Raw genomic sequence first — 18,511 nt, 5'->3', positions numbered from 1 at the left:
GCCAGCAGTACCTCCTCTTCAGCGGCCCACATAACAGTATCCGACCTTATTATTTTTTTCAAAAACCATATGGATTTGAATCACGTGTGATTGCGTCAGACAAGCTTGAACCCTCGTGCGCATGCGTGAGTTTTTCCACGCCTGTTGGTTGCGTCATTCGCCTGTGAGCAGGCTTTGAGTGAGGAGTGGTCCACCCCCTCGGTGGATTTTCATTGTCAGGAAATGGCGGAATGATTTGGGCTTTTTTTCCATCAGAATTTTTTCAGAAACTGTTAGAGACAAGCAGCTGGAAACCATTAGAAAAATTTATCTGGCTTTCGGTGAAAATTTTACGGGCTTCACAGAGAATAAGGAGTGTTACTACAGCTTTAAGGACGACTTTAAGGACGCTCGGCGCGCCGCGCTCCGTGCCGCCGTCGAGAGCCACAAACCACCGGATCATTTCTAAACGGATGGCTCTGTGGAGCCGGACTGTCGTGTGCACTTTCTCTGGTTATCACAAGAGCTGGACATCAACCATTTTCTGGCAGATTTCACTTTTAACAAGAGATTTTGTCATGGAAAGCCATGCGGAGGCTTCGCGCGTAAAGACCAATTTGCTGATGGAGCGAGACAAAGGAACACCTCCGTTTTGGTCTCACAGGACGGCTTTGAGATGGCGTTCAGACAGCTGTCGGTGGTTTTTCCATCGAGTGATTATCCAAGGAATTGTGGATGTGCCTGGACATGCCAGAACATGTCCCGTGAGGCTTCATCACGGCGTTGCTGTGCGCCATGCGGCACCGCCGCGATGCATGGAATTCTTCAGCATGTCTGTCTCAATGTGCCGAAAAAGTGCTGTTGTCCACGTCTTTTCACAATTCCTGTGCTAGTCAGATGACGTCCCGGATAAAACACAGCGTCCAGTTTGGAAATGAACAGCACATTCCACTGTAACAGGAGTTTTTGTCATGGAAAGAGGAGCGGAGGCTTCGCGCGTCACAGCAGTGCTGCATGGCGCACAGCAACGCCGTGATGAAGTCTCACGGAACATGTTCTGGCATGTTCAGGCACATCCACAATTTCTCAGATAATCACTCGTTGGAAAAACCACCGACAGCTGTCTGAACGCCATCTCAAAGCCGTCCTGTGAGACCAAAACGGAGGTGTTCCTTTGTCTCGCTCCATCAGCAAATCGGTCATGACGCGCGAAGCCTCCGCATGGTTTTCCATGACAAAATCTCTTGTTAAAAGTGAAATCTGCCGGAAAATGGTTGATGTCCAGCTCTTGTGATAACCAGAGAAAGTGCACACGACGGTCCCGGATCCACAGAGCCATCTGTTTAGAAATGATCCGGTGGTTTGTGGCTCTCGATGGCGGCACGGAGCGCGGCGCGCCAAGCGTCCTTAAAGCCGTCCTTAAAGCCGTCCTTAAAGCTGTAGTAGCACTCCTTATTCTCTGTGAAGCCCATAAAATTTTCACCGAAAGCCAGATAAATTTTTCGAATGGTTTCCAGGTGCCAGTCTCTATCAGTTTCTGAAAAAATTCTGATGGAAAAAAAGCCCAAATCATTCCGCCATTTCCTGACAATGAAAATCCGCCGAGGGGGTGGACCACTCCTCACTCAAAGCCTGCTCACAGGCGAATGACGCAACCAACAGGCGTGGAAAAACTCACGCATGTGCACGAGGGTTCAAGCTTGTCTGACGCAATCACACGTGTTTCAAATCCATATGGTTTTTGAAAAAAATAATAAGGTCGGATACTTTTCTAATAGACCTCGTATAATTACCATCATTAAGAATACACACATATGCACAATATATTAACATACTTTTATTTAATCATCAACATGTACAACACTGCAGGCCTGCAGCCAGGATTTTTAGAGAGAGGGTCATTTTTGGGGGAAATTACCTTTGTTGTTGGTCATGGAAAAATGTCTTAAAGATATCTTCACCCAAAAGGCGATGGTGAATTTTATACTGTATATTTCTGCATATTTCTATAGTCTACTCTGGACCATAGTTAACATGTTGTAGACTGTGGAGAGAGATCTGGTTTTATGATGCTTTTTTAAAATACTTTGATAGCAGGCATAAAGTGAGGACTGTTGTGGTTAAATAAGAGGTCATGAGACACAATGAGCACTCAAACGGGTCCCTCAGTTTATTTGGCCAAGAGTCATGAACACCTCAGAAAAACAAAGTGGAGCCCCAGATTGATAATATACCACAGTTTTTATCGGAAACTGGGACCTTGCTTCTATGTGACTAGAGACACACGTCTACACCAAACTGCTGATATGCTCAAGGAAGCTTTCCTGATTGTCACAATCTGTCAGAAAGGGCATCCGGCATAAAACAAGCCAAAATTTAGATGCAATAAGAGTACAAATCAAATTTCCAGTCAGCAACCGCCACCGGTGCCATTGGCCATTAAGTCTTAAGGCCATTAATTCTTATTCACCCTAGGGACACAAAGTAGTCCTGCACCCTGAGAATGCAAAGCCCGGGTCGGTATATAAGGTTTAATTAGGTCAGCTAGGTAGGGAGGTGCCAGTCTGTGAACAATTTTACTGATTTTGTTCTCCGTCTGTATGTCCTTCACTTACACTCTTGCAGCTGCCAGCTTCATCTTTGTCTGTCTGCCTTGATCACTCCCTCACTCTCTTGCATCTCTTCCCTCCTCTTGGATTCACCCGACCACACCTCCCTTCTAGAACTTTCTTCCACATTTAAGGCCTTCACTTTCTCCACTCCATTACCAGTTCGTCGCGATCCATGTATCCACTTCCAGCCTCTTGATTTTGTCTTGTTTCTGCCTCAGTGTGTTTCGACCTTGCTTTGTTTACCGGACCCAGTTTTTGCCTCAGCCTATGATACCGTATCTCACAGTGTTTTTGAACCCAGCCTGTCTCTCGACCATGTTTTTGCCTAGCACTTGTCTATACCTCTGCTTCGCTGCCTGCCTTCCCGTGTATCGTACCCCTGCTGGTGAAAATGATAAAGATTATTTTCTACTTATAAAACCTTGTCCTTGAGTCTGCATTTTGTGCCCTCCCATATTCTGTGCCATGCATCCTCGAGCCTTGACAGCCATATTTATTCCTGTATTTTAGTAATCTTTTGGGAGAAATTGGGTTTTTTGAGACAATATCTGGCAAAGAGATGTCTTCTGACTGTTTTCTGCTAAATTTATGACTTTAGCTTTGTAAATTCTTGCTCTACTTTTTAATATTATTTTAATTATTTTGCTTTATTTTTATTATTAATTTTTAGTTCAGCCCCAATCACACATTTTCTAAAAACATGAACTGGCATAAAATGCATTTCACAGAACAGATTTCCAGTAACTGTTATCAAACAAAACTTCAGGTCCAGGTTCTTCTCTTGGTTTTGCAGTACAACCAAGACCACAACAGTGGTGTGTGTTTACCTCCTCTCAATCGGCAGAAAATATCTTAGTCAAACAACAAGGACCCGGCAGAATCCAAAGCGTTGCTACCCAACACAAATATGGCGGCTGTGGTTGCTGTGCTCATTCTGACTTGGTTAATTAGCTCCGACATGAACAAATATATGATTTTAAGGCTTACAATGTTTTTGACTGTAAGAATTTATTCAAAAACATGTTAGCATAATTAAATTTAACAGAACTAAGATTCAGTGGAAGCTCATTGGTCTGCTAATAGTTTTCAAAGTTAGCTTAAAAAAATGTGTATCCAAAAATAAAAATGTTACCTTTGGTAATTAAGGGTTAGGTGATTAGCTGCTTGGAACAAGGAAGAGTCCATTAGATTTTGAGCCAAGTGCAGATTTAGAATATATTTTAAATAATAATTTCAGAATGTCTCTCGCTGATTTCCATGAAACCGAGAATTTCAAAGATGTCTGATAAAGAGGTAGGCCTTCCTTAGGTTAAGGAAGTTGATAAAATTTGGATGCAGAATCATTTTGAATATTTTTACAATGATTTCAATGTGATACCTGAGGACTTCACAGATTTAGACTCTCTGAGTGTTGATTACATGCAAACCGTTAAAGTCCTACGGTATGATATGTAAATCACGTTTCCACCGACTGAACAGTATTAAATTTCACTGTACCTTTCAGGTTGCCAGGGTTGGCAGGATGATCGGCTTCGCTTACGTCATCTTGACAAATCAACGCCTTGTAATTAGCATCACGATTCCTTATTTGCGTTTTCTAAGTTCTCCATTTGGCCCGTTTAGTTGAGGGCAGTCGTCTCCGAGCGTATAGCCTGGCCAGTGAAAGCAGGATTGTAGAATTGTTTGTAACATGTCAATTACTCTGGTTTCCCCATAATACACAAGATATTATTTAACTTCTCCTGGGAAAGTGAATCTGGAGGAGCACACATCGACGCCCAAACACAAAGATTTTCACAGTGTCAGCATTTTGAGTCTTTTGAGAACTTCAAAGGTGGATTCTCAAAAGGTTAAAGCAATGTGTTTGTGACTACAGGATCCTTGGTCCAAATCTCTGTTTGACTGGAAAATCACTCTCAGCCCTTCGGTGCAGTCCATAACCCCCAAGGAGTTGTTGAGTGCCAAGATTTATTCTTCATTCATGAATGGATGAAGAATAAATCTTGTCATGTTTCTCTTTGTGGTCCAGTTTTAATGCCAACTATTAATACAGTTTATAATAACATAGTGCATTGCCCGTGGGAATCCACGGGCTCTAGACTGGGTAGTGTTTATAAAATACATAGCTGACATTTCTCAAGGGTGGTAATAAATTATGCAAAGTTTCTACAGTTGTATGCAATAGTTTGGGCACCCCTGATAATTTTCATGATTTTCCTTTATAAATCATTGGTTGTCTGGATCAGAAATTTCAGTTAAATATATCATATAGCAGACAAACACACTGATATTTGAGAAGTGAAATGAAGTTTCTAGTATTTACAGAAAGTGTGCAATAATTATTTAAGCAAAATTAGGCAGGTGCATAAATTTGGGCACCCTTGTCATTTTATTGCTTTGAATACATTTAGCACTAATTATTGGAACACAAAATTGTTATGGTAAGCTCGTTGACCCTTGACCTCCTTAGGTGAATCCAATCATGAGAAAGGGTATTTAAGGTGGCCATTTGCAAATGTTTCTCCTCTTTGCATCTCTTGGCAACATGGGAGCCTCTAAACAACTCTCAAATGATCTGAAAACAAAGATTGTTCAACATCATGGTTTAGGGGAAGGATACAAAAAGCTATCTCAGATATTGCAGCTGTCAGTTTTCACTGTGAGGAACATAGTGAGGAAATGGAAGACCGCAGGCACAGTACTAGTTAAGGCAGGCCAAGAAAATCTCTGATAATCTGAAGTGAAGGATGGTGAGAACAGTCATAGTCAACCCACAGACCTGCTCCAAAGACCTACAACATGATCTTGCTGCAGATAGTGTCTCTGTGCATCGTTCAACTATACAGTGCACAATGCACAAGGAGATGCTGTATGAGAGAGTAATGCAGAAGAAGCCTTTTCTGCATACACACCACAAACAGGGTCGCTTGAGGTATGTTAAAGCACATTTGGACAAGCCAGCTTCATTTTGGAATAAGGTGCTGTGGACTGATGAAACTAAAATTGAGTTATTTAGACATAACAATGAGTGGTATGCATGGCTGAAAATGAACACAGAATTTCAAGAAAATCTTAGGTGGGAATTTACCCAGTTAAATACATTATCAATAAAATATCTGAATTAATTTCCATTTTCCTATATATTAGCATGCTACCAGAAATATTATATTTGATCTCACCTAACCAAAATCAAATCGCTGTATACCATCTGCAGAAATGTAAATGTATCCGCCACGTTTGACTAAAATTAGATTATGGATGAAATGCTTATATATAACTAGTGCTTTACAGTGATGCCTCACATTCACACACACACCACTGTTAAGGTGCTGCCAATGCAAGGATCACAACAACACACCAGTAACAACTCAAGGGTTACAGACCTCACACAAGGACCCTGAGTGATTTTCCAGTCTAACAGGGATTTGAACCAAGGATCCTGTGGCCATAAACACATCACTTTAACCCCTGTGCATCACCTTGAAAGCTCATAAATGGCTCATAATGCTGAAATTGTGAAAATCTTTGTGTTTGGGTGTCTATATGTGCTGCTCCAGATTCACTTTCCAAGGGGAACTAAAATAATATCTTGCATATTTTGGGGAAACCAGATTAACTGACATGTTAAGAACAATCCTGCAGTCTGAAATTTTCACACTTCTGCATTCTCACAGGAACCAGCTTACACTGCAGTGATTATTGACAAGCTCAGCAGTGATTCACAGTTCAAAGTTCAAGTGTGACCAGACTATATTAAAATGAGGAGAGAAAACTCCTCTGCATTACGATCTGAGACGACTGCTCTCAGCTTAAAGGGTCAAATGGAGAGCTTAGAAAATGCAAACAGGAATTGTGACGCCAGTTATAACGCGTTGATTTGTCAAGATGACTTAAGCGAAGCCGATCATCCTGCTAGCCCTGGCAACCTAAAAGGTACAGTGAAAAAAACATATTTTATGCTGTTCAACCGGTGGAAACGTGATTTACGTAACATACCGTAGGACTTTTTAATGGTTTGCATGTAATCAACATTCAGAGAGTCTAAATCTGTGAAGTCCTCAGGTATCACATTGAAATCATTGTAAAATTATTCTGCATCCAAATTTAATCAACTTCCTTGACCTAAGGCCTACTTCTTTATCAAACATCTTTGAAATCCTTTTTCAGATTAAAAAAACAACATGGAAATCACCAGGAGACATTCTAAAATTACTATTTAAAAGAATTTAGATTTATATAATCTAACACTTAATTAGCAAAGGTAACATTTTTTTTTTTTTTTTTTGGTAACTTAGAAAACCATTAGCAGACCAGTGCTCTGTTAAATTTAAGTATGCCAACATGTTTTTGGATAGATTTTTACAGTCCAAAAAATGTTTGTAAACCTTAAAATCATACGTTTGTTCATGTCGGAAGTTATTAACCAAGTCAGAGTAGCGTAGCAACCACAGCCGCCATTTTCGTGCTGGGTAGCAACGCATTGGTGTTAACATTTGGAATAACTGTCCCGATAACATTACATTACTTGGTACTTTAGTTGGCTTGAAAAAGGCTTTACAAAAATATTATAATTAGTTGTTATAGTCAGAAGAATTAGGTTTACTGATTTTGTTATTGTTTTTGGGTTTGTGCGTTGTGCACTATTGTTTGTCTGGTTGTGTTTAGAAATTTTAGTTCATTGATTAATTTATATTGTTCACGCACATATACATATATATATATATATATACACACACACAGTAGTGTTCAGAATAATAGTAGTGCTATGTGACTAAAAAGATTAATCCAGGTTTTGAGAATATTTCTTATTGTATTCTTATTGCACTACTGTTATTCTGAACACTACTGTATATATATATATATATATATATATATTCTTTTTTATAGTATAGCTTTGCTTCTGCCTACACCCTTTCAGCCACACAGGTACACCATGAAGCTGTTCTTTTTATGAGTTCTTTGTTATTGTTGATCTGTGTGTCAAATAAAGTCATTCATTCATTCATTCAGGTCTGTCAGGTCCTCATTGTTCAACTAAGATATTTTCTGCCTATTGAAGGGAGTTAAACACACACCAAACACTGCTGTCTTCTTGGTTGTACTTGTACTGCAAAACCAAGAGAAGAACCTGGACCTGCAGTTTTATTTGCTAACAGTTACTGGAAATCAGTTCCGTGGAACACGGTTTGTCATAGTTAAAGTTTTTCGGAAATTTGTGGGCCGAATTACAAAAAAAATAATAAAAATAAAACAAAAAGCATTGAAATAATGATTAAAAGCAGAGCAAAAAATATACAAAGCTAAAGTTACAAATTTACCAGAAAACAGTCAGAAGATGTGCGTTTGAGATAATGATAATTTCTCCTAAAAGATCACTAAAATACAGGAATAAATATGGCAAAATGTGGAAGTGAACGTGGCATCACATCATGCAGACAAGGAGGATACACAAATCCAATAGATGGCATTGGAGTATTAAAATTATCTTACATAATGTATATTTGTTATTCATTTTTAGAATATATGCATATTGTAAAGTTTTATAACCTTTCTGAATTTGATATTCCTGGATTGTGTCTCTGCATAGTGTCTGTGCCGATTAAGGCAACGTCAAGACATCAGAAGCCGACTGCAGTGAGCTTGGGGCTTCTCGCCGTCATTCTCCTTGCAGTTGATATTGGTCTGGCTGTCCACTGTAAGTCAACACGTAAAGTCATTACTGGTATCATTTGTGCTTTTGAAGAAACATATTGTGGGAAGTTAAAAACTGTGAACTGTGCTCTATAGAAGAAACTGATAGAGGTGATGTTCTTGACATTATAGAGGTAACTTTAGAGAGGTGGGCTAGGTTGACCAGAAGATCCTCTGTTTGAGTTCACATCACTTAAGTCCCTAGGGCTGGTTCCTTAATCCCCAAGTTGCTCCTCTTGCAGTTGAGCGCCTTCCACCCATCTGTAAATGGATACCGTCCTCGGCTGGGGAAGTAACCTTCAATGGACAAGAGTCCTCTCCAGGGGGGAGTCATCGACTCTCGTCCACTTCAAACTACAGATTGCAGGAGTAAACACTGACACAAGTGGACCTCAGATCATACACAGGACTTATTTCATATTCTCCTGTATCTATCCTTCTGATGAAGCTTATAAGAAGACATCCTGTAAAGGTCCTGAATCTCACTGGTGCTGGTGCTTATCTCCAGATTCTGTATCGAGAAGCAATTAAGAGTCTACAACTCTCCATGAACAGGATCACCACAAGTTGCTTTCCAAGGTGAGGCCAGTACCCATTTAGAGCTGGGTGGGCAGAGATAACACAGATTCAGTGTCTTGTCCAGGGATACCATCAGGGTAGCATGAGCAGGATTCAAACCCAGGTCTATATATTGGTTGGTCAGTTCCGTATCCGCTGATCTATCTGCTCTGTATGATTGACCTAAATCACAGATAGTTTGTGTTCCAACAGATGTTCCAATAGCACAACTGAAACTATTTTGCACATCTTCCGCAGATAAAAACCTCACAGACACACACCTCACATTTGAAGATGTGCTGCTGATCAAGGATGATCTGACAAACCTCCACGACACTTACAAGACAGCAATTGAAACAACAAACGAAGCCAGGAAACAGTTGGATAAAGAGATCAATAACCAGAAAGAAATCATCTGGGAGCTTCAACACCAGACACAAAGAGTTGAACAATATGAAAATCAGATTGCGGAAACGCAGAAGAAGATTGCAGCATTGAAAACCCACATACCAATGACGCGTGAGAACGGATTTCAAGCTAAACACCTCATCAAATATTTAAAGCATAACAAAATGTTTGTGTAGTTCAAGCTGTCATTTTCTTTGGCAACAGGTGATGGTTGCAGGTATTGTTTACCAGGCTGGATTTTGATTAACTCAATTTGTTACTACTTCTCTTCGGACTATGAGGGCCGCAAAATGTGGGAAGACGCCAATGAAAGCTGCAAAACGCAGGGAGGGAAACTGGCCATCATAGACAGCAAAGACAAACAGGTAAACCAACAATCAGTGTATCACTGCTATTCTTTTAATAATGTAAAATGCTTTGGTGTTTCCTGGTATTTCCCTGGCATTGATAATGATCTTTTCCTCACATCAGAACACAACTATAACTTATTTGTGGCATCTGAAGAAGACTGGACCTTACTACATGGATGATTTCTGGTTTGGACTGAGAACCACAGAGGGAGACTGGACATGGCTGGATGGAACACTACTGACTGAGGGGTAAAAGATAATGTTTGTTTTCATTGAGAAACATTTTTCACAGAAAATACTGAGATTTTGTTTTAGAAATTTCCTGCATCATGTCCTGCTGTTGGGTCCATTTGTGATGGTTACGATGGTGCAGCCTGTTAGATGTCAAAGAAAAGCGATTTCCAAGTAACCAACAATTTCTACCATTTTCTTTATAACCAGAATTTGTAACAATGGTTTAGGTAATAAAAAAGTATTTCAATATATCCCACATCACCCTTGTATGTTACCAAAATGTATATAATGAAAACAGTGGGGGAAGTGTGGTGGACCAGCAGTTAGCACGTCTGCCTCCCAGCAAGAAGGCTCCAAGCCCGCTGAAGTTACGTCAGGTTGGCATCTGGTGTAAAACATAACAAATCAACATGCAGATTCCCACTGGATGGACTGTGGCAACTCTGAGTCATTCGAAGAAGCCAAATGAAATCTATATGCAGTAGTGTTCAGAATAATAGTAGTGCTATGTGACTAAAAGATTAATCCAGGTTTTGAGTATATTTCTTATTGTTACATGGGAAACAAGGTACCAGTAGATTCAGTAGATTCTCACAAATCCAACAAGACCAAGCATTCATGATATGCACACTCTTAAGGCTATGAAATTGGGCTATTAGTAAAAAAAAGGTAGAAAAGGGGGTGTTCACAATAATAGTAGTGTGACATTCAGTCAGTGAGTTCGTCAGTTTTGTGGAACAAACAGGTGTGAATCAGGTGTCCCCTGTTTAAGGATGAAGCCAGCACCTGTTGAACACGCTTTTCTCTTTGAAAGCCTGAGGAAAATGGGATGTTCAAGACATTGTTCAGAAGAACAGCGTAGTTTGATTAAAAAGTTGATTGGAGAGGGGAAAACTTATACGCAGGTGCAAAAAATTATAGGCTGTTCATCTACAATGATCTCCAATGCTGTAAAATGGGAAAAAAAAAACAGACACGTGGAAGAAAACGGAAAACAACTATCAAAATAGATAGAAGAATAACCAGAGTGGCAAAGGCTCACCCATTGATCAGCTCCAGGATGATCAAAGACAGTCTGGAGTTACCTGTAAGTGCTGTGACAGTTAGAAGACGCCTGTGTGAAGCTAATTTTCCAAGAATCCCCCACAAAGTCCCTCTGTTAAATAAAAGACGTGCAGAAGAGGCTACAATTTGCCAAAGAACACATCAACTGGCCTAAAGAGAAATGGAGGAATATTTTGTGGACTGATGAGATTAAAATTGTTATTTTGGATCCAAGGGCCGCAGACAGTTTGTGAGACGACTCCCAAACTCTGAATTCAAGCCACAGTTCACAGTGAAGACAGTGAAGCATGGTGGTGCAAGCATCATGATATGGGCATGTTTCTCCTACTATGGTGTTGGGCCTATATATCACATACCAGGTATCATGGATCAGTTTGGATATGTCAAAATACTTGAAGAGGTCATGTTGCCTTATGCTGAAGAGGACATGCCCTTGAAATGGGTGTTTCAACAAGACAATGGCCCCAAGCACACTATTAAACCTGCAAAATCTTGGTTCCAAACCAACAAAATTAATGCCTCGCAGATGTGAAGAAATCATGAAAAACTGTGGTTATACAACTAAATACTAGTTTAGTGATTCACAGGATTGCTAAAAAAAAAAAAGCAGTTTGAACATAATAGTTTTGAGTTTGTAGCATCAACAGCAGATGCTACTATTATTGTGAACACCCCCTTTTCTACTTTTTTTTACTAATAGCCCAATTTCATAGCCTTAAGAGTGTGCACATCATGAATGCTTGGTCTTGTCGGATTTTGAGAATCTACTGAATCTACTGGTACCTTGTTTCCCATGTAACAATAAGAAATATACTCAAAACCTGGATTAATCTTTTTAGTCACATAGCACTACTATTATTCTGAACACTACTGTACATAAAGGGCTATGTCTGTCCAGGATAAACACCCAAACTATAATATGTAGCCCTAAAAACTATATATATTGTGAATCCTCATGACATGGGGAACAAACCGGTGCCATTTTTTTAAAAGTTGAACTGAAAATTACCCCCAAAATAGCCATTTATGTAAGACCATACAGTGTTGTACCATGTGCGATAAACTCCAAAACTATAATATGTAGCCCTAAAAACTATATATATTCTGAATCCTCATCACATGGAGAACAAACTGGTACCATTTTTTTAAAAGTTGAACTGAAAATTACCCCCAAAATAGCCGGCTGTGGGTATGACCAGACAGATTCAAATTTCCAGCCCTGTATATGTGTTGGCCATCTCTGTTTATTTAATCCCTTCCTTCAGTGAATTTATGTTCTCAACTGTTAAGCACCTGACTGTCCTGTACAACCCAGTTTGCCTTCCTGTCTGAATACATTCATTTTGTTTGTAAAATTGCAATGTAAAAAGTGTGAAATACACCACTACCTCAATTTTGATTCATTGATATTTACATTTACTGCTACCTACCTTTTGTGTGTAATTTTGTTATAAATTTGATTGCAAAACAAAGTCTGCATGAAAGACTTCAAATGTAATGTATTTCCACTTAGTTTGGGGAGTCCACCTCTTATAGTTCTGCTGGACAAACTTTAGCCCATTAACTATTATATTTATAAGACATCAGCATTACAAAAACAAATGTTGGGCAATTGTTTTGATTAAAATGATTGGCATTTGGCTTATGTCTAAAACAGGTTAACCCGGGCAGCGTCGGGTACCCCAGCTAGTTACTTACCATTTTGGCAGTGCAGTGGTGCAAAGCCCACCTGCCCCAGTCTCCTTGTATATCTGGAGTTGTGTCAGGAAGGTCATCAAGCATAAACTGTGTGCCAAATCAACAAGTGGACCCACTGTTCCAAATCGGAGTGAATGGACGAGTCCAAAAGAACTCAGAATTTTGGTGATGCAGTGGTGCGAAGCCCACCTGTCCCACAAAGGAATTGTATCTGCTGTCCCAAATCACCATGCAGACCACACTGTGGTCTGCATGGTGATTTGGCCTCTCCCAACAGGCCATTCCTGTTGGGAGAGGCTTTGTTTTAATTAAACAGTCAAATTCCCCTGGTCCACACCAGTTCTAAGTCAGCTGCTGTGGTGATTTGCCACTGATCCACTGTGGCAAATTTGAGTAAATGCAACAGGCAAACAAACAAACAAACAAAAATTGGTATTTCAGTGGTGCAAGCCCCACCTGTCCCAATCGCATATACAACCCCTGGCAAAAATTATGGAATCACCGGCCTCAGAGGATGTTCATTCAGTTGTTTAATTTTGTAGAAATAAAGCAGATCACAGACATGACACAAAACTAAATGCAGATTCAAGATTCATCACTGAATATGACTTTCATCCAGTCATCCACAGTCCACGATTGCTTTTCCTTAGCCCATTGTAACCTTGTTTTTTTCTGTTTAGGTGTTAATGATGGCTTTCGTTTATCTTTTCTGTATGTAAATCCCATTTCCTTTAGGCGGTTTCTTACAGTTCGGTCACAGACGTTGACTCCAGTTTCCTCCCATTCGTTCCTCATTTGTTTTGTTGTGCCTTTTCGATTTTTGAGACATATTGCTTTAAGTTTTCTGTCTTGACGCTTTGTTGTCTTCCTTGATCTACCAGTATGTTTGCCTTTAACAACCTTCCCATGTTGTTTGTATTTGGTCCAGAGTTTAGACACAGCTGACTGTGAACAACCAACATCTTTTGCAACATTGCGTGATGATTTACTCTCTTTTAAGAGTTTGATAATCCTCTCCTTTGTTTCAATTGACATCTCTCGTGTTGGAGCCATGATTCATGTCAGTCCACTTGGTGCAACAGCTCTCCAAGGTGTGATCACTCCTTTTTAGATGCAGACTAACGAGCAGATCTGATTTGATGCAGGTGTTAGTTTTGGGGATGAAAATTTACAGGGTGATTCCATAATTTATTCCTCAGAATTGAGTGAGTCCATATTTTTTTCCCTCCGCTTGGTATAAAAAAGTAACCGTTACTGACTGCCACAATTTTTTTTCCTGATTTCTTATAGTATTTCTTAAAGCCAGAAAGTTGCCATTTGAAATGAACTTAGTTTTGTGTCATGTCTGTGATCTGCTTTTTTTCTACACATCCTCCGAGGCCGGTGATTCCATAATTATTGCCAGGGGTTGTAAATCTGTAGTTTTATCAGTAAATGTATTTGGTGTAAAACATGTTACATCAACAAACAGATCCATACCAGACTGACTGTGGCAGCTCTGAATAAACGGAAGAAGTCAAAATAAATTATTATTTTGGCAGCACAGCGGCACAAAGCCCCCTGTCCCACATCCTCCTTGAATCTGGTGTTAAATGTGTGCTAAATCAACATGCAGAGCTCCACCAGACAAAAGAATCACACATATTTAATGAAAACTATGAAGTTTTTGATCTACCCTGTTTGCCTGCCAGAGGCCCCAGGACCAAACATCAGCCCACCACCTTTTTTGAAGATAGTTGATTAAACGCCCACCTGAAATTAAACTAAATTACATGGAATACATTTAATGAATGAGAAAAGGACAAAAAATGGACACAATCAGGTGAGCTGAAATTAGACATTTTACTGAATTTGGCATTCTGATGTACATGATATTGGCCATGCTAGTGCACCGGCCCACCCCCTCTTCAGGCAGAATTTTGCATGGAGAGCCCTGGGCCCTCTGATGGGAGAATGGAATACTTTCAGCAACCTTAGGAAGGATAAAGCAACTTGGTCAGCAATTTATTTTATTTCAATTCAATTTATTTCATTTATATAGCACAAAATCACAACAAAGCTACCTCAAGGAGCTTCACACAAGTAAGGTCTAACCTTACCAAGCCCTAGAGCAAGCACACAGGTGACAGTGGTAAGGAAAAATTCCCTCTGATGATTTGAGGAAGAAACCTCAAGCAGACCAGACTCAAAGGGGTGACCTTCTGCTTGGGCCATGCTACTGACACAGTTGACAATACAAACATTGAGGATATTTTGGGAGTACATGCTGGTGTCCAGAACAGGAGGCTGGCTGGGGATGGGAGGGGAGGGGGGTTAGGCTAAGAAGTGGCCCCACTTTAAGGAGAACCTGGGTGGGCCAGTCCTGTTGGGATGCGAATATTAACACGTCAACTGACTTAACTGTGTTTCTGACCCAAGGACAGCCTGATGTGACAACAAAACAAATGATGCCAGTTTGTGACAATCAGGAAAGCTTTCATGAGCGTATCAGCAGTTTGGTGTGGACGTGTATCTCTAGTCACATAGAAGCAAGGTCCCAGTTTCCGATAAAAACTGTGGTATATTATCAATCTGGGGCTCCACTTTGTTTCTCCATGCTGTTCATGACTCTTGGTCGAATAAACTGAGGGACCCGTTTGACTGCTCATTGTGTCTCATGACCTCTTATTTAACCACAACAGTCCTCACTTTATGCCTGCTATCAAAGTATTTTAAAAAGCATCATAAAACCAAATCTCTCTCCACAGTCTACAACATGTTAACTATGGTACAGACTATAGAAATATGCAGAAATATACAGTATAACTCTTGCAACTGGTGAAAAGTGCGTTAATTTTAACCGTTTGAAGTTGGGTTTTTATTATCTGACATCATACTGCTATGAACTTTGATTTGAACAGGGAAGCTAACCTGGACCAGAGGTACCTGAGCATTGCTTTGTCATATACGATACATAATCTGTTTTGTTCCAGGTACTGGATTTATCGGCAAAGCAGATCTGGATCTGGTGTTTCTTCTGACTGCGCCTGTGTTTCTGCAAATGAAAACATCTTCAGGGCTTGGAGAAATATGAGGTGTGACGAACAGAAGAGATGGATATGTGAAATGGCACCAACATCTACAAGTTAATACATTTTGTTAAAGCATTCAATTTTAAAGCTAACAGCTTCCATTAACTCCACCCATGAGGCAGCTTCTCAAATCTTTTTTAATTCACAACACGATGCAGGCCCGTAGCCAGTGGGGTGTGGGAGACTCATCATCCCCTTTTGGGTGAAAATATGTTTTTAAGACATTTTTTTCATGATAAAAATGAAACTGAAGCAAATACAGTCATCTAAATAGTTTTCTAATCCATCCTATGTATTTACATTTATGGGTAACTATCAAGTTTTCTAAGACAACCAACAACACAGGTAATTTTTGCCAAAAAAAAAATGACCCTCTCTCTAACAATCCTTGCTGCAGGCCTGCAGCGTTGTACATGTTGATGATTAAATAAAAAGTATGTTAATATATTGTGCATATGTGTGTATTCTTAATGTTGGTGATTCATATTACTGACAGATGCTCTTCTCTTTTTTTAATGTGATGTAAGTTCTTTATTGTCGATATTTTATGTGTTCTCTGTTAATAAAATGGTTTTGTGATTAGCAGTGTTCCATAGCCAAATGTCACAATATTTACAACTTTTTAAAATCAGGCATAGTTTATAAAACAGTTCAGAATTTATTCATATTAATTGATTGATGACTTAAGTTCTTTAATGTCTGTATTTTACATGTTCTCCATGTTTGTAAAGAGTTGTGTGATTATCAATGCCTCATCACCATTTTCTAAAGATTAATAAAAATAATAATAATAAAAATCAATAGCACATCTAAATATTTACTTTCTAATAAGGTGCACCTTATACAACCATTGATAAACTCTGAGCATTATTAAAGCTACAGTGTGTAGGATTTAAAACAGACTATAGTAATAATACCCATCTATTAGTACATAATTACCTACAACTCAATATTTTTTCATGAGAAATAGCGCTTCATATCTACATTAGAGCCGACCCTCTCCTGGCAATCACCCAAATGATACGCATGTAATCCTTCTTTTATAAATAGAGGAATCAGTGCCCCCTGCCCATTAAACTGTGTCCTGGTTGCACGTGTCAGCTAACAAGCTTCAGAAGATTCATTTTTGTGACATGGAGGTTCATACATAAGAGGGAGCATGAATCCCTGTCAACAAAGAAGTGAAAAATGTGAAGTGAAACAAAATCATGATTGCACATTGCAATTTAGAGCACATGACACTAAATTCCACACACTGTAGCTTTAACGTTAATTGATTGTATATAAATGCTTTATACTTTAGGAATAAAGTTGTGTCAGTAACAATGGCGGCTGCTGGTCTGTCAAAGAGGGGAAGCTCATTGTCGACTTACATCATAAAATTTGTCAACTTATTTATATGTAAATTCAAATATGTAAAATGGTCCTAACAGTCACTAGTTGCACAAGTATCTCCATTACATACAGTATTTTATAATGACACAATCACATTCGATTAGACAGAACCTTATTTAGAACTTTATTAATCCCTTGCGAAGACTCCTTCAGACATTAAAACACAAGTATATTATTAATCATTTTTTTTAAACAAAAATACCGTCAAAAATTTCAAGGACATAGAACCTTTATTATTAAACATACATAATACAGACCGTTTCATGACATCTTGCCCTTTATTGATCCATGCAAATGTTATGTTAAAGGTTGGCCAGCAGATGTCACCAAACATAATTATGTCAAAAGGTTCGAAACACTGAACCATTGCTTCAAAATGCTTCGGTTTCTCTGTTACTAATTTCCATCAGTAAAGTACATTAGCACATGTCCACGGATAGACTTACAATCATGAATATTTTGATGTTGTGTTGCGAACTGGGACGTTAATGTGCGACGACCTTAAATACTAACTTGCTGAAGAACGAAGCGGAGAGTAACTCACCTGGCTTTCACTCACACAACGTCTAATCCGGTACCTGATGCCTGCGATCTGTGAATGTTCCCGGCGTCAAAATCACAAGGTTTGTCAGTTTCTATTGTTGTTCCGCAGACTCTGACTCATTTTGTTTGACTGCGGTACAAAGTTTTTTGTCTTTGGGTTTGGTAGCACTGTATAAACATATTATATCTCATGTGCCCTGATTTATAGCTCATGCAAAACACTTTGGCATAAATTAAAAATGCATAAATACGCAAAAACGTACACATTAATTCTCACATACCTATAGCTCAAAATAGCCGTTAATCAAAACGGGTTTCAGCTTTTTGACTGAATGCCCAATCATTGTGTGGAGGTCCAGCGTCCAGGCCCGCCCACAGCTCCATTCACTCCTAGAGATGGTGGGCGTCCGGGGGCGGGACAAAATCGTGAAATTTATCCAATGACTGTCGAGTTTCAAGGCAATGAAAAAACTCTTCCAGGCCATCCCACTGAAGTAAACGGATGCTGGGCTTCTACACATTGAACACAGACTGTATGAGAAAAAGATTTATGAGAAGTTAACAAAATAGAGTCCGTCAATTTGTGATAAGTAGCTGATTCGGAACGAACTCGTCTTCAAGATGAACGTGTTCTAATGAAATGTTAACAAACTGTGCATATTTGACCACTTAGTTTTTTTTTTTTTAGGGGAGGCTGAGCTTCTCCTGCAGTTGAGAAATCGCCTGTCTAAACTACAAATCAATATTTGTGATGATACTTTCATCAGTGTCAAGCCCACTGACTCAGAGTGGGTGCACGCCCACACAAAATACTCATTATGTGCCCTTTTAATTTGATGACTTAATATTGTTTGACTAATTGTGTTAACACACTGGAGGGGAACTTGTTTATCTTTGTATTCATTCA

The 18,511-nt window shown here is 39.4% G+C and overlaps 1 protein-coding gene across 1 annotated transcript; it reads left to right on the top strand.

Moving 5' to 3' along the window:
• The first annotated feature begins 6,336 nt into the window (after positions 1-6,336).
• LOC117531779 (CD209 antigen-like) lies at positions 6,337-16,587 on the top strand. The gene is made up of 6 exons (XM_034194929.1): positions 6,337-6,524; positions 8,179-8,286; positions 9,099-9,359; positions 9,453-9,613; positions 9,720-9,847; positions 15,568-16,587. The coding sequence occupies exons 1-6, from the start codon at positions 6,350-6,352 to the stop codon at positions 15,722-15,724; spliced, it is 990 nt and encodes a 329-aa protein (XP_034050820.1). The 5' UTR covers positions 6,337-6,349; the 3' UTR covers positions 15,725-16,587.
• The last annotated feature ends 1,924 nt before the right edge of the window (positions 16,588-18,511 follow it).

Source organism: Thalassophryne amazonica, chromosome 19 (assembly GCF_902500255.1).
Source record: "Thalassophryne amazonica chromosome 19, fThaAma1.1, whole genome shotgun sequence".
In the NCBI taxonomy this organism is placed as follows: Eukaryota; Metazoa; Chordata; class Actinopteri; order Batrachoidiformes; family Batrachoididae; genus Thalassophryne; species Thalassophryne amazonica.
This window is presented reverse-complemented; position numbering and strand designations above follow the sequence as displayed.

Bases quoted from the DNA above. Each gene is read 5' to 3' on its own strand.
- LOC117531779 (XM_034194929.1), top strand. From the start codon at position 6,350: ATGAGGAGAGAAAACTCCTCTGCATTACGATCTGAGACGACTGCTCTC. The intron at 6,525-8,178 runs GTACAGTGAAAA...GTCTCTGCATAG, and splicing joins TAGCCCTGGCAACCTAAAAG to TGTCTGTGCCGATTAAGGCA. The intron at 9,848-15,567 runs GTAAAAGATAAT...GTTTTGTTCCAG, and splicing joins GGAACACTACTGACTGAGGG to GTACTGGATTTATCGGCAAA.